We start from the raw sequence: 16,438 nt of genomic DNA, 5'->3' as shown, positions 1-16,438 counted from the left end.
ATCTTTATCTGCTTTGGGCATCGAGATTACACCAATCTCGTAAGATATGCTGGATATTATTACCTCTTCTTCTGTTTTCTGGAACAGCTTGTTTGAGATTGATATTAGCCATTCTTCATCTCTTTGTTCTTATGTCCAAACTGAGACTGCAAATGACCACTAACACCAGCTTCTGATGGCACAGAAAGCTGTGACTTGCTGAAAGTTTGTAAACAGAGAACCTTCAGCGTATAAAGCACACCTTCTACTCCTTCCTCTGTCTCTGGTCCTCCTAGCTCCCTTTTGTTTGCAGTAGGAGTGGCTGGGCCTGTGAGCCATGGTCGCTGAGCCTGCGCGTCAAGGACATGGTAGACCAAAGTGCCTTGACATGCAGAGACGCCTAAGAGAGATTAAGTTTAAAAAAAAAAAAAAAAGTCCTGTCCTATCTAGCATCACTGTGTGTCTTTTTGTTTATTGGTTGCTTTTGATTTTTCTGTCACTCAATTCATGCCAATATGTTAGCCTATTAAGGTCGAGCTTTCCTAGGTTTTTGGGTTTTTTCTCTTTTTGGCTACGTTGGATCTTTGTTGCTGCGCACAAGCTTTCTCTTGCTGCGCACAGGCTTTCTCTAGTTGTGGTGAGCGGGGGCTACTCTTCATTGCAGTGCGTGTGCTTCTCATTGCGGTGGCTTCTCTTGTTGTGGAGCATGGGCTCTAGGCGTTCGGGCTCAGTAGTTGTAGCTCGCGGGCTCTAGAGCACAGGCTCAGTAGTCGTGGCGCACGGGCTTAGTTGCTCTGCGGCATGTGAGATCTTCCCGGACGAGGGCTCGAACCCGTGTCCCCTGCCTTGGCAGGCGATTCTTAACCACTGCGCCACCAGGGACGTCCTCTCCTAGGTATTGTTTAATGGTCCCTTCAAAGGACGAAAATAAGCTAACTTCTAAAACTAGTAGGGCAGCTATAAAAAAAAAAAAGAAAAAAAGCAATAATTAAACACGTAAGCTGACGCCTTCATTTTTCTTGGGATAAACTTCTAGGTATCAGGCACTCCAAAGGCACTCCAAAGATTATTACTTTAAATATATCCCCAAATTCTGCGTATTTCTTTTTATCTAAACAGTTATACTTTTTCCAGGAGTTTATCTGTGAAAGTTTAGAGAGTCTTTTAAATCCATCCCTCATGTTAGCTTTGTTTGCTCTGCCCTTTTCTGCCCCACCTCCCAGCAGCATCACATGTCCCTCAAAGGGAAACACTCTCTCTGGGGCACCCCAAAGATGTGTTCATGGAAGAAGAGGGTGTAATCACACCCTCTCATTTCAGTGACACGAGGGTGACATGGATTGCCTTACCAGTAATGCTTTTTTGATACCGCCTAAAAGGAGCTGTCACCTCTGTCCTTCCAAGCCCCAGGCCAGAGCTGGCATCTTGACCACCATCAGAAACTATGAATGAGTAGGTAAAGGTAGAGAGATGGGAAGTACAGTTCTTGATTGATACAGTATTGAATTTATCTCACGTTTCAAATGGCAGATCCCAGACCCGCTTTGACCCTTCAGAGCCCCCAGGATATGGCGATTTCTGGTTGCCAGATCCTTGTAGACTCTGCCCTGCCATGAAGAAGTTTTGTGCATTCTTCTAGCCAATCAGCGTGTACCACCTGAACCCCTTTAAATGTTTCCCTAAGGATAAACCACTGGCTTGGACTCTTTAAACTGTTAAAATACAAAACATCGATGCTTCTCAAAACCTTCTCTGGTTACTTTCAGCCAGTCTGTCCAGCCATTCTGTCTTGCCGTCTGTGTCAGTCTTGCTTGGTGCCTGATATTGTTAATGAATAAGGAAGACTCTCTCATACCACTTTTATGCAGTTACCACCAACACCTGATCCTGAACAGGGCCAGCACTGTTATGTATCATCTCCATAAAAAGAGGTAGGAGTTTGGCTGAGAGCGCGGGCTCTAGAGTTTGACTGCCCGTGTCCAGGTGCCAGCCCCGCCACTTACTGGCTGTATCACTTTGGGGAAGTTATTTTTGAATTTAAGTTTAATTAATTATTATCATCGATAGTGTATCATTATTTTCAGCTGAGCCTCATAATATACTATGATTCCATTTCTTTTCCTGTACAGCGTGTTGTTCCTGGAATTAATGATTGTCTCATCTTTTCATTGGGTTTCCTCTGTGTCTATTATTATGCAGCCCCAAACTCTTCCCGAGTTCTAAAAGGCTTGTGTGTTTGATGTGTTGATGTGTTTGAGCACATTGAGAAGTTCAGTGGTGGTTATGTTTCTCTCTTTCTGAAATCTTTTAAGACTCTCCCTGTCTACCGTGGTCTGAGATTTCATGACTGCATGTTTCCTTGTGAGTCTTTTAGAATACATTGTCCTGGACAACCTATTTGCCCTTTTTACCTGGAGAATTTTCTTTTATTTTTGCCTTTGTTAACTTCTTCCCTTCCATTTTCTCTGTTCCCTCTTTGCAGAATTCTTATTAGGTGCTGGTGTTTTGAAGTGATCTAATGATTTTCATATCTCCCCCCGACCCGCCCACCTTTTTGTCTCTATATATTCGATCTATGCTACTTCCGAATATTTTCTCAACTCTATGGAATCGTTCATTTCTGTTGTCATAGGTCTCATTTCCAAGAGTTCTTTCTCGTTCTCTGAATATAGGTATATCTTCTTATACATGATCTTGTTTCATGGAGATATAGATAGATTTTTTTTTACCTCTATGAGGACATTAATTACATATTTTTTTGAAATTTTCTTCTGATTCCTACACTGTTGTTGTTTCCTCTGAGTTTCATTTTTTTGTTTGTCTCTTTCATCTTAGAAGCTTCCTTTAAAATCTGGCGATCCCGGCTGTTCATTCATATATAAGACTGAAGCACTGAAATAACTGGAGAGCTTCAGGGGCAGGGCGGTGGACTTCTCCACAGCTGAACGTGGGCTTCTGTATAGACCAGTAAGGAGTGAGCTCAGCATTTTCATTGGCAGATCCCCTCTCGTCAAATGTATCTATATTTTTTTCTCTTGGAATAGTCAGTTTCCCTAGAGAGAATCCTCCAGGCTCCTGCTTTGAGACTGGGGAGGCTGGGTAATAATTCTACATACCAGGGATCTGGGGGTGAAGGCATCTCATAGTTTAATATACAGACTTGTCCTTAGATTCCTTCAGTCTGTGAACTCAGTAATCGCCCTTCTGGTTAACAGCTTCTAAAATTTTGTTAACTGTTATTGTCACTTCCTGTTCTCTTTGTCCTATGGCTCTATATATATTTTTCATTCCTTCACTGTCATTTTAGTTGAGCTTAAAGAGGGAGAGCAGTAAATGTATGTTTAATTTACCATATTTCCAGGCAAGCTATTTAACTTCTCTATGTTTCAGTTTACTCATTTGAGAAAAGGGAGGGGAAAACAGTCCTTACCTCACAGGATTGGTCTTAAGAGCAAGTCAGAAAATCTATTTATGGTCTTAGTTCTATGCTTGGCACACAGTATGCATCCAGAAATATCAGCGCTAACCTTATAAATTATAAGGTAGTAATAAATTATAGAAATATCTGATGAAGTGTTGTCTGAAATGAGCTGAACACACCAATCAGTGATAGAGGTACAAAAATATCTCCCTTTGAAGTAAAATGTTAATATTCATTTTAGGGAAATAGGGAAAAAATAATGTCCTTAGCTTGATGTCAAGATGTATTATTTTAAAATGACATTAGTCAAAACACATGCTTTTTATGAGATCTGAAATAAGTTCCAGGCAAAATCAGTAGAAATCTTACTGCCAGTGAAACTGTTATTCATTTAAGCTTTTGAGCTCATAACTGTTTCAATTAAATTATTTTTCTGCTCACTATGTTTGAATTCAGTAAACCTGAAATACAGTTAAGTATAGTTACTTGCCTTGGTAGAACTGCTTCCTTCATTTCATCAACAGACATTTATTAAGCATTTACTGTTTTATCTGTGGTCCCTGAGCTTTCTGCCTCTATCAAAAAAGATCAATAAGCAAACAGGCAATATCGACAAGGTATAAGAGATTTCACTGGGTCTCATCTGCCACAGAGATGACAGGATAGACCTGGTGAGCGATCCACTCAGGTCTAAACTGCAGCTGTATCATTTTATACACATCACTGCTTATTAAGCCTTGACTCAAATTTGTAATCCACTTCCAGAAGTGCTTGTTTGTACGTGTGAGCCAAAACACACATATTAAACACACGCACAGTTTGTGGAGCACTACATTATATTAATTACCCAGTGTCAGTCATCTCCATCCCAATGGCAAGAGAGATATAACTAAGATCCCCAATCAAAGTCCTTGATCTGCCCAAGAGGAATTTTACCTTAGTGGTGTTCCTTCAAGTGTCCAGCTTTGGACAGCTGTGTTCATTGTGAATCATTTAATAACCAAAGGCAAGCAGAATAGTGACTGAAGATGCAGAGAGCTCAAAACACAACACACGCACGTGCACGCACACGTGTAAGTCTGTTCAAGGAGGAATCAAGAAAGTTCGTTTTAGACTTCTTAGAAAACGCTTAATATTTACGAAGAATCAAGCTGCGACTCCCCCACTGTCTCATTTTTGCTTTGAGGAAAAGTCAAGGTAATTCTCAGGTAAGCTTAAGGTCCCAGCTAAGGATTGTACGTCACACTCGCCTGCCCTCAGTTGCAGGCAAGTATCGGATACTTGGTGATCTCAGAAATATGTTAACTTAGATTCAGAAGGTAACACAAGTTGGACCTCTAGATTCTAGCTGATAAACACAAGGCAAAATATTAAATAAAGGATACTAGACAGAAAACTTCTTGAGGGCAAGAAGTTACCCTTGTATGGCCCAATTCAACTACCTCAATCTCTCGCACGTAATTTTGTGACAGAATAAATCAATAAATGAACTCTTGGAAATTTTAAGCTTTGTTCATTAGAGCAAATTATAAATAAATCATTCTTCAATGTGAATGAATTGCTTCCATACAGTTCTTTGCCCCTATCCTTATTATCTTCTGTTGACGTCCCATGTGCTAATTTTATCTCCCCTGGATTTTGAGGCCGAAGAGCAGGTCTCCACTTTCACACCTATCACAGGGTCGAGCACAACTCTGGGCACAGAATAAGTGCTTGACTCATGCAGATTGATTTTATGACTAACAGACATGGTGACAGCAAACGTCCTCTGTCCTACAGCAGGCCTGGCCAAGTGGGACCCAGCAGATCCTGCTTCCCCCGGCGTGGCAGCAGCTGACTGGGGTGGCCACGCACACGTCGGTGCAGCACGCGACTGTGATTCCCGAGACCATGGCCGGCACCCAGCAGTTGGCGGACTGGAGGTAAGCGAGGCAGCAGGCATGTCTGGGATGGGAGGCACGTCTACCACTGACCCAGAGAGCTGCCGGGCTGGCCTGTACTAGAATCCCCTGCTTTTTAAATTAAAAAGATTATTAGGTGGAATAGACTACAGTGTAATGAGAGGTTATTTTTAAATAAATGTGTACCAGGACACTAGAAAATCAGCTTCATTACATTATGGTCAGTTGTCATTTTCAACCCAAAATTCAGTTCCATTATTTGATCACCAGTGTAATTCACCAGACTTGGCATGGGACGATTTTTTGGTTGTTTCTCAGAATTAAATTCCACTCCCAGAAAACAAAGATTTGTCACCAGCGAAAGGATGCGGAAGAGAGTCCCCGGGGCTCCTATGCAATTCCGGAAAGTGTTCTCGAGGCGTTCTGAGACGCGAGCACACTGGAGTCATCGCAGACCTCCCAGGGGGAGGCTTGACAGAAAGGGCTTTATTGGGATGATAAACTCTGGTGTGTTTGCTGAGTGTGTCTCTTCAGTTGATAGTCATATCTTCGAGATCCAAGTGCACTTTCCGCAGACCCCAGAGGCAACCAGCTGACAGCCACCAGCATGCCACACCCCCTGCATCTGTTTCCAGAGCCCCCCACCCCATCCCGCTCGCCAGCTTCATCACTGACACGTCGCTCCGTTGTTTTTATGGCCGCTTTCCACTTTTCCTTGTACCTGCCACCCACCCCACGCCAACACCACCAACATGCCCCGCTGCACCAGTGCAGAACCAAATGGCAGCCCCCAAGTTGTCCCCAGCTTCCCGTGGCCCCCTGCACTGTCTCTCTTTCAGCCCAAACAGCAGGGCAGGTCGCACCCCTCACCCTCTTGACAGCCTCCATACCAGCCATGGAGCCTCCTGACAGCTCCTTTTCCGACCTGAAAGGCTACTGTGAACGAAGAGCTCTGGACAAAAGGTCGAGAGGTGGAGAGACAGGCCCCCAGTCCAGCCTCAACTGCAGCTTCCTCTGTTCTGCCAGTTAATTTTCTAATTACTAATGTACTAATTCTAATTTAATTTAGTAAGAAGAAGAGAGGAACACGGGCTGCTTATCACAGCCCCATTCACTTCCCACTGACAGCACCCTCCCTACATCTCCCCCCACTCATTGGCAGCATTTTCAAACCAGGTAAAACTGGGGTCATGTCTGGCCCTGCAGGACCTGGGAAAAGCTACTTAACCTGTGTGAGCCTTGGTGCTTCTTCAGTAAAGCGGGGACATTCGTCTATTCATAGGATCGTTGGGAGGTTTAAATTTAAGATAAAGAAACAAAGCACTTGACTGAATTTAACCTACCCTACCAGCGCCTGGTACATGACAGGCAGTAAATAGATCTGTTATCTGCCCTTGCCCCGTTCCCACTGGCTCATGCTCAGCAAGACCACCTTCCCTCTTCAGCTCATTAGGAACAGCAACCAAGTGGAAAGCTGTTTGACCAGTTGTGTTTTTCTCCTCACCCCTTCTCCTAAAAGACCACACGAATGCTGTACTCCTTCTTTCCTTTGTCTTTCAGCATTTATAGCTCATTGAATTTCAACAATACTCACTCACTCATGCATATTTTCTTATCCCTCATCCCTCCTCATCTCTGATCTGGTGACCACAGAAGACACCTAAAGCCAACACAGTTTCTTTTCAGTCTCTTCTCCATTTCATGTGTGGTCCAAAGAATGTCTGTGATCATGGCTAATAAACAAAAGAGAAATACCAGTGCTAGACAGGTATCAAAGGAAAAAGAGTGCCATGTCTGTAGATGAAATAGCAACAAAGTAAAGAAGCTACAACATCAGTTTCTAAAGTTCATGGAAATGTCCAAAAGTGTCTCCCTACTTCTTATTTTCCTATTCATCTTTCTCCCTAAGTTTCAAAGATAAATTTCATAATATTTTAAAAATTCAGATGAATTCTATACCTTTTCATTTTATTATGTATTAAATGGGTTTTTATGGGCAATTCTCTTAATTCATCACTACTCTTAATATTTCTGTGGGAAAACAAGCCTTTGAGCGCCACACAACCCAGATCCCATATAACCCATTTTCAGGATAATGGCTGGCAGTGTTTCTTATCAGCATGTGTCTGACGTTAGTAATTTTCACTTAGTACCAAACTCTATGCATGTCTAGTCAACCTTCAGTTAATCTAATTGTTCACTCAGGAAGCGTGTAACTCATTAATCAGCTGCTACACGCCCGAGCATTGTGCTGGCCGCTGAGAAAATTCTAAAGTGTTAACATTTCCGAACGCCAGAAACATACGGCGCCCAGTCTTCGAAGTTTGTTTTCCACATAAACTACAATATCCTCCCTTATAAAGTGGTATTACTAAGATATCCTAACTCCCTCACAGAGTGGAATCACCCACTGAAGGCACTTGGTAAATTCTAAAATAAAATACACAGCACAGTCACCTGTTCAGGGACCTGAAAAGCTGGAGGGAATATTTATTTTCTCTCCCCAGAACTTAAGCTGAGTCTGCCTACTTGGCATTCTCCCCGCTTGAAATGCCCTCTTTCTCACTCACCTAGTTGTGTCCCTACCACTTGAATGTAACTGCACCAGGGAAGCTTACCTGTTGAAGTCACCGGGGGTGGCTCCTCCCTTCAACAACTCTCCGGGTAGTGAGAGACCCACCTTTTGGTTTTAGTTTGGCTTTTAATTGGGGAGGGAACTTTATCTTATAAACGAGCTCTGTTTCTATAAAACCAGTAAAGAGCCTGTTTTCCCATCTTTCTTTTAGGAACACGCATGCTCACGGCAGCCATTACAATCCCATCATGCAGCAGCCGGCGCTATTGACTGGTCATGTGACCCTTCCAGCAGCTCAACCCTTAAATGTGGGCGTGGCCCACGTGATGCGGCAGCAACCTACCAGCACCACTTCCTCCCGGAAGAGTAAGCAGCACCAGTCCTCTGCGAGGTAGGTGGTGAAAGAGTCTATCCCTGTAGGAAGGAGACCTCGAGGAGCTTGGAAGTTAAAGACCTGGATCCCTGGAGTGGGACAGGAAGTGGCCGGTAGAATTTGCTAGACCATGTGGGGAGCACTAGGGTTTGAAAGAGGCACTCTTTCTGAGGTCTGAATGCTGACCCTGCCAGCACCCAAAGGTTGGGGGCCTGGGACCACAGTGTTCAGTGTCTGGGCCTTGAGCGGTACTCCACTTCTTTAGAAAACACTCAGACTGATCTCTGAAGTTGCATTTTCAAAACCATAATAACTTTATTTAAAAGTAGTAGAGGGAATTCCCCGGCAGTCCAGTGGTTAGGACTTGGCGCTTTCACTGCCATGGCCGCCCTGTCAATCCCTGGTCCGGGAACTAAGATCCGGCTTCCGGTGCAGCCAAAAAAAAAAAAAAAGGTAGTAAAGAAATGTGCTTTCTCTGAAATCTAAGGTCAGAAATTTAACTCATTTAGCTACTTGCTTAAATATAAGCAGTAACTTCGGTTAATCCTAGACACTAACCAGCAGAACAATAATCTTTCCCATTTCCTTTAAATCCAGTTTCATCTCCATGAACTCTTAAAAATCAAGATTGACAAAGGTCATGTGCTGTTTAATTCCATTGATAAGGTATTTTGGAAAAGGTTAAACTATAGGGACAGAGATCAGATCAGGAGCTGCCAGGGACTAGGGTTGGAGAGGAGAGGATTGACAAGGAAAGAGCATAAGGGAATTTTTCAAGGTGATGACAGAGTTCTATATCTGGATCGTGACGGGGGTTACCTGACTGTACATCTGTCAGAACTCATCAAACATTTCAAAAGGATGTCTTCCACCGTACGTAAATACCTCAAGAGACCTGACTTAAAAAATAGAGATTTCCAAAAAAAATCTTTTTTTTAATTTTTTAAAAATTAGAGATTTCCGAACAAACAAGAAAATCAAGATTGTGTGGGTGCAGAATTTTTCCTGCATCTCTCTCCAGTGGCACTGGCTGGGAGGTACGTAATTGCTTATTTGGAATAGGCTAATCAAGAGAAGTCTAGTATAGGAAATGTCTAGTGAATTTTGGTTTTCTACTTCCTTGTATAGGAAGTTGCCAGAAATTAGGCCCGCCCTTTTTCATTCTTTTTCACTTGAAAACGAATCCAAGAGCTGACTTCCTTAAGTTGTCATCCTTCCCGAGCAAGATTCTTATTTGGATGTTTCTGACAACTTAGGGAAATTCACGTCAGATCAGTGGCAGGCTTCCAGAATGCTTTTGCGTGGCAGCCCTGTGACAGCACACCTGTGTCTTTGTTAGATTGGGTGGCAACAGAAGCCACCGTCTCGATCCTCACGTGCTGTCATGCTCACCCTGGTAGGTGGTCGCCAGAACCCTGGTCTGGCCGGTAGGTGGGGTTTAGCCTCCTTGTAGCTCACCTTGGCCAGGTAGGGGCAGGAAGAACCGTTGGCCTCTGACCTGCTGGCAAGTCCCTCTTTCTTGCCTCCTCACCACCCAGCTGCCTTCAGGAAGGCTCATTGCCAGTGCATTTCAAGATCAGTATGACTATAGTGAAAATTAGGTGTTTTCCTATTTTTAAGACCAGTGCCTTAGGCATTAACAGTTGGGAAGACCAGAAGGCTTTCCCCTGTCAGGTAGTGCCATCAGGCGTACTCTTCTTTAACAACACCAAATGGACTGTATTTTAACTGCTCGAGTAGTGAAAACATAATCTCAAAATTGTAACGTATTAGTAATAACAAATACATAGTTCTGTGGTAAGTACAAAGAATGGAACAATCTTATCAGTAACACTTCTTATTACGAGCCCCCCAAAAGGAACAAGCAACATATCTGATATCAACTAAATAGAAAATTAAATAGATCTGCCTTTATGGAATTATTTTCATCTTTATTGCCATCCCTTTAGCTAGAAGATGCTAGAATCTCTAAGGACATATCACAGTCTTAAGTTTCATCATAGGCTGGCTTTGATCTCACTGTACAGATATGACCAAGGTCAGCAAGGGTTGATGGGGAGGGGAAAAGGTAAGGTATTTTTTTCTCCAAAGTTACCAGAAACTACATTGGCTGATTTGATAAGTAATTTTGAGTTGATCAAAATCAAGATTAAAAGGTCCCTTTTTAAGTATACCTTTTCCTCTTGCATTTTTCCTGATTTTTCATTGCAACTGAAACAGACTGGTAAGGTTCCTGTGATGCCCATGTGTCAAAATCCAAAAAAATCGTTCTTTGAAAGATTATACCCACACAGATACTTTTATGGTCATGTCCATAAAAGGAGGAAGAAGGGAAAGCTAAACTTTAACATTAGATCCTTTGGATCCAGGAACTCTTAGGAAGTGAGTGTTTTAGTTTAATCAGTGGTAAACCAGCCATTAGCAAGGAAACTAAAGCTTTCTGTGCAGATACCTTTTCTTCCACCTCTCAAACAAGAGCTAAATACATTGGGGAGGATGACCAGCTTGAGCTCAGGGAGTTGCGCCTCGACCCTGAAGACAGGGGGCCGCATTGGGGCAGACACCCCTGAAGTCCTGGGCGTTACGTCTGCCCCCACAAGACCAGCCCAGTCCTGGGTCACAGCCCTGTGCCCTCTCCTGAGAGCCCTGACTACTCCCTTTGTCCCGCTGGGGGCGGGTGCAGGGGGCCAGGCCAGAGCCCAGAGAAGACCAGGCTGCTGCCCCCGTCTGTGTCGCAGCTAACTGGAAGAGAGAGCTCCACGGGCAGCCGCTTCTGCAGTCACATTAGGTCTGAGTGCCCTGGTCCTCTACCTGTTTACGGAGACTTGGCAAAGCTGGTGTTTCTAGACAGTTGAGCCCCTCGGAAGGAGCTGCCGGGTCTGACCCTCTCCGTGAGCGTGTGTGGCTTTGTCGTTCCAGAAACGTCTCCACCTGTGAGGTGTCCTCCTCTCAGGCCGTCAGCTCCCCGCAGCGGTCCAAGCGTGTCAAGGAGAACACGCCTCCGCGCTGCGCCCTGGTGCACAGCAGCCCGGCCTGCAGCTCCTCCGTCACGTGCGGCTGGGGCGACGGGGCCTCCAGCACCACCAGGGAGCGGCAGCGGCAGACGATAGTCATTCCTGACACCCCCAGCCCCACGGTCAGCGTCATCACCATCAGCAGCGACACAGATGAAGAGGAGGAGCAGAAGCATGCCCCCGCCAGGTGAGGCTGTGCCACCTTCAGACTCCAGGAAGGAGCGGAGTTGCGTTTCCGTCTCGCACGGAGACAGTTATGGTGGATCTGGACCACCTTGCATCGTCCAGCATGATGACCCCTCTCTCCCGGCCCCTGAATTTTGGCTTTGCCGTGTCCTGGAGCCCTAAGGTGATTTCAAGGGAATGTCAAACAGATTTTCCATAATTGTTGAAAGCCGAAATGATTTTGAGTCACTTTGGTCTTAAAAAATAGTCACAGGCCCTTTACACTTGGGGGACGTGAGGCCATAAAAATCAGGCACACGGTGCCAGTGTATTTCGAGCCTCGTGCGCTAAAAATCTCTGCCTCGGGCTATTGAATTTATTCCTAGCTGGTCAGGCTGTTTCTCTAACACTGCCTTGGCTCTCTCAGAATTTGAGGTAATTGCCCAATTAATCAGAAAGTTTCCTGTGTCTGATTAACCCCGTCTATTGAACTGCCAGTTGGCTCTTCACCCAGAGAGCATTACTGTTTATTCCAAAGCAGTAAGAACTCATTTCACTCTCTATATGCTTCCTGGGAAGAGGGAAGAAATATTTATTATATTTGCGAGACTGTTCACCCTAGTGCCAGAGCCTCTTCTCTACACTTTCCAGCCAGACTGCAACGGAGTGCGGTGTGAGCTTGGGCTGTCTGATGGTCCCCTGGAACTTGCCTCTCTGAACGGTTGGTCCCCTGGCCTTCAGCACCCCTGGGCCTCGGGACCTTGTAGATCCAAAGTCTCACAGTCCCAACCTGCTGGCTCCTCCCTTTGGGACCCAGGACCTGGGAAGGGAGGCCTGCCCCACGCTGCCAGTCGGCGCACATCCCATGACCTGATGTGAAGCTTAACATTCACAGTTAGGCCCGAATTACTAATTCCTGATTGGATACAATGTCCCTGATTATAATCACAGACCCTTTTTATTAGATAATAAATTCCTACACTTAAAATCATTACAAGATATGCAGATAGACTGATTCAGACATTCTCACTACAGCTATTTCTTCCTGCATGGGGCATCCCGTTCCCATCTTTATAATGAACTCAGTGTCTTATCTTCTCAAGATAGGGCTAGTGTATCTTTCATTCCACTATCCTCTTTAGTGGCCCAGCCTAGGCTTCAGTGTGTCTCAGAGAAGCATATCGTGGAGCATTTCTGGTCCCAGCATTGGGCCAGGAGCTAGAGGGGCCACGGGGCCGGGGGGATGGGGCTCAGTGCTCATTCCCAGGCTGCCTGTTCCAGAACTGGGCTCAGTTTCCTTTTGGAGGACAGTCCCAAGTTGAGTCAATACCCCATCCTGCCCAGTGCCGCGTGCCTCGCAGGCCCTTCCCAAAGAGGAAGGCTCCTCCCGGCTCCGGCCGGCCCCCGGCCTGGAGCAGCTGGTGCACACATCTGTAGCATCAGGCACGAGAAGGACCAGAAACCTCCACAGCCCTTTGCCACAACTGGAAAAGGCGATTTTAAAATCCGACAACTGACTAGATTGGAATATCATTTTGACATTTGAATTGACACAGAATCTCAACCTCTGTGCTCCAGAGAGAATTGAATAGTGGGTCTGAGGAGAAGGAGGATGAGAGAGCCATCTCTCCACCTGTCAGGCCGCTGCCGGGGCCGTGAGCGCAAAGCGAGCCAAAGCACAGGCTGCTTCCGCAGCAGCTCCGGGGCCCAGAAAGAAGAGAACTGGGGTACTTGACAGCATGTGAGGACCTTGGTGACTTCACGAGTGAGTCAAGACGTAGGGGAGAGCAGGGAAGGAGCTGACTGCCAGGTGCATGTGTAAGCGACAACCACAGACAGCGACAGTGGGCTGCTGAGTACCAGAGCTTCATACAGTGGAAAGCGCAGGGGACGGCCTGCCTGCCCAGGGGAACGCAACGCACCAGAGAGGTTCCGCCAAATGGGGGAAGCTGCAGGCTGAGGCCAGTGCGTAATCGAGACGGGTGTCGGCAGCGCACAGTTGTGAGGGGAGGCGCACAGAATGGGATGATAGTGTTTTCTGGAGGGATCAAATGATCCTTAAAGGAATGTTTTAGGACCCAGGAAGACAGGAAAGTGTATTTGAGTCTGAGGAGGATCAAACAGAAACCAGTAGCTATTTTATTCATAGCGAACCCACCGTGTAATGTGACCACGTTAATGTGACTGCATTTTGTAATGAGAAAAGAAACGGGGAAATACGATTACTCGTTCTTAGATATCAGAATTATGGCAAACTTTTAACACAGTAAATATCTATTGGCCCCACTGGTAAGATATTACAGTCAGAACCACAGGTGCTACATAAATAAGGTAGACAGCCTCTGTCCTCAGGAGGTTTGCAGGGTAATAAGCTCGGTAAGACGCTTGCAAATCATCATAACATGAAACAGAATGTCAGCCCCCTAGAAACTAGCAGAGGCCTGTGGAGATTCAAGGGGGAAGTAGCTTGAGGAAGTAGCAGGGGAGAGGAGGCTTTCCAAGGTCAAAGGTCCTGATGGGTGTGGACAGTGGGTAGAGGAGGTGAGACTGCAAATTCCAGCGAGATAGGTGTTGGGCGGAGCCTCAGAGGTGGGCGGAAGGGATCAAGAGCACGTGGGGCCGCTGATCAGAGAGAAGAAGCGGGAGGCAAGGAAAGAAGGGACTTCAGATTGGAAAGGGAGATTTGAGGGTCTCTCCTTAGGTGGGCGTGGCCAGCTTTGCGAGGAGCTGCTGAGGAGCTGGTGGGAAAGCATCAGTCCTGGGAAAACAAGGACGTGCCCCCAGGTGCAGCCCTCCAGCTGGAAGCTTCTCTACCTGTCAGTGCTCCAGTGTGAACCGTGGAGACTTCCCTCCTAGACCCTAACCGTTCTTGTTCCCAAACCTGATTTCTCCCAGCTGTGAGCACCTCGATTCTGATCTTCTGTGTCCCTGACCTCATTTCCTGTTTGCGGCTCACCCCCAGTGCTAGCCCTGTAACTGCCTGAAATGCCGATCGCTCCCCATCACGTGACTCAGCCTCAACACAGCAGCCAGAGAGCGGAGTGGGGGGGGTGATGCTCACAGGGGTGGTGAGCACGGACCACACGGCAGCGTCTTTTAGAGCCGACGTGAGACAAATAATGGTAAATCCACCTTTTTTAGGACTAAGCTTGTCACTAAATCTCTGGGACCAGCTGATAATTGCCTAGAATTTTCAGAAGAATGCCAAAGCAAAATTATCATTCCTGCCCCCCAGTGTGTGGCACTGTTCGTTGCCAGGTTAGGTGGACGGTCAGCAATTCCTCTTGTAAGGAGGACTCCAGAGCGTGAGGGGCAGGCTGGGGGCGAGTGAATTAGGGAGGAGGGGAGTCGTAACAAACATTCCCCAGGTGTTCCCACCTGCACTTTCTGTGCATCATTCGATGGAATATACAAGGCCAGTAGTTGTAGTCCCATTTGATAGATGAGAAAACTGAGGCCCAAGAAAGATAGGTGACTCGCCCAGATTGACAAAGTTCTAAGTAGCAGAATTAGGATTCAGGTTCTGTGACATTGAGGAAATGGCAGTCTTTATTACCGGCAAAAATAATTGATTTCTCTTCAGTCATTAATTCAACACATTATAAATTGTGTCCTGTGCTTCCTCTGACCACCACCATGCCCACACCCATGGTCACACCCACCGTGTGCAGGGCACCAGGCCAGGGCAGTGGGAGAGTCCAGGGTACGTTCCCTGAGCCCTGACTGGGGCGAGGCGTTGATTGGTCAGAGTGCTGGGGCTCTAGCAGCAGGCAGGGCAGAAGTCAGCTCTTCTCATTCTTCAAGATTTGAAAAAGTGAGGAGGCCAAGGAAGACCCAGCAGCCTCCTCTTTCTCGATGTTGGACGAGGGGGCCCTGTGGTCATGGCTAGAGAATTTGCCTAAAGATAGCAAACAGATATTTTTCTGGGTCCCCCAAGATTAGGAAGTAGAACCAGTCCTATTTTAAATATATTTAAATGACTTTGATCAGAGGAGCATTTGACTGTCCACACGTGCTGAATAAGCTGTCTTTTCTCCCTTGAACTTTCCTTGGAGAAAGTTTATGGGTGCACGTCTTATTATTCAGACCCTTCTGCCGACCTTGCCTTGTGCTGAAACTGTCTTTTAGAGGCCATGAGGCTGCATCATACAGTCTTCCAAAGTGTGTGACCAGAGTGGCTCATTTCAGCTGATCAATTAGAAATCATTTTGCCCAGTCTCCATTATTCGTTCATTTATCTGTTCGTTCAATTAGCTATTTCTGGTAGCCGAGGTTCATCTACTTAGGTCATCAGGGCACTGCTGTATTCTGCATCACTTTGGGAGTGTGTGACAGTCAATGTGACGAAAATGTGAGCTTCAGTAGAAGATTGATTCATCAGGATCGCTAAGTATTTTAAACAGGGATCACTCTGAAAATGTTTACGCAAAAAAAAATGTGACCCCAAATGTTCTTTTTTACACTAAATTGAAAATCTAGAGAAATTACTATAGAAAAGGCACAGTCAGGAAGCTGATGTACTGCTGCTCAAAAGACAGCCTGAAAAATTAACATCCACTTATCAGTGGAAAAGCGCACACACCCACTTAGGCCAACATTGTGCCGTGCTAGTGGCATCAGAGTCAAGTCGAGGGAAGAAGCAAAGGACCCAACTCGCAGCGCCATCTGGAGGGCTCGTTGCTTCGCGGTGTTAAGTTACACCCCACAGATGAACAGAGGATGTTTTGTCGAGGGAACTCTACTGCATCTTTATTACAGGGTTACGTTCAAAACACCCCAGTGGGGGGCTTCCCTGGTGGCTCAGTGGTTAAGAATTCGCCTGCCAATGCAGGGGACACGGGTTCGAGCCCTGGTCTGGGAAGATCCCACATGCTGCGGAGCAACTAAGCCCGTGCACCACAACTATTGAGCCTGCTCTCTAGAGCCCACGAGCCACAACTACTGAAGCCCACGCGCCTAGAGCCCGTGCTCCGCAACAAGAGAAGCCACCGCAATGAGAAGCCCATGCAC

At 46.0% G+C, this 16,438-nt stretch overlaps 1 protein-coding gene across 7 annotated transcripts in view; it reads left to right on the top strand.

Annotated features, from left to right (window-relative positions):
• The window catches only part of HIPK2 (homeodomain interacting protein kinase 2), a 187,320-nt gene that overhangs the window by 154,821 nt on the left and 16,061 nt on the right, over positions 1-16,438 (top strand). For 5 of the 7 annotated variants that reach the window (XM_060020990.1, XM_060020989.1, XM_060020987.1 and 2 more), the window contains 3 exons: positions 5,180-5,322; positions 8,088-8,267; positions 11,169-11,450. In XM_060020990.1, the coding sequence (XP_059876973.1) occupies positions 5,180-5,322; positions 8,088-8,267; positions 11,169-11,450 (605 nt within the window). The remainder of the gene's footprint in view (positions 1-5,179; positions 5,323-8,087; positions 8,268-11,168; positions 11,451-16,438) is intronic. The other 2 variants (XM_060020991.1, XM_060020988.1) reach the window with 1 other exon arrangement.

This window comes from Delphinus delphis, chromosome 9 (assembly GCF_949987515.2).
Source record: "Delphinus delphis chromosome 9, mDelDel1.2, whole genome shotgun sequence".
NCBI classification, from domain to species: domain Eukaryota; kingdom Metazoa; phylum Chordata; class Mammalia; order Artiodactyla; family Delphinidae; genus Delphinus; species Delphinus delphis.
This window is presented reverse-complemented; position numbering and strand designations above follow the sequence as displayed.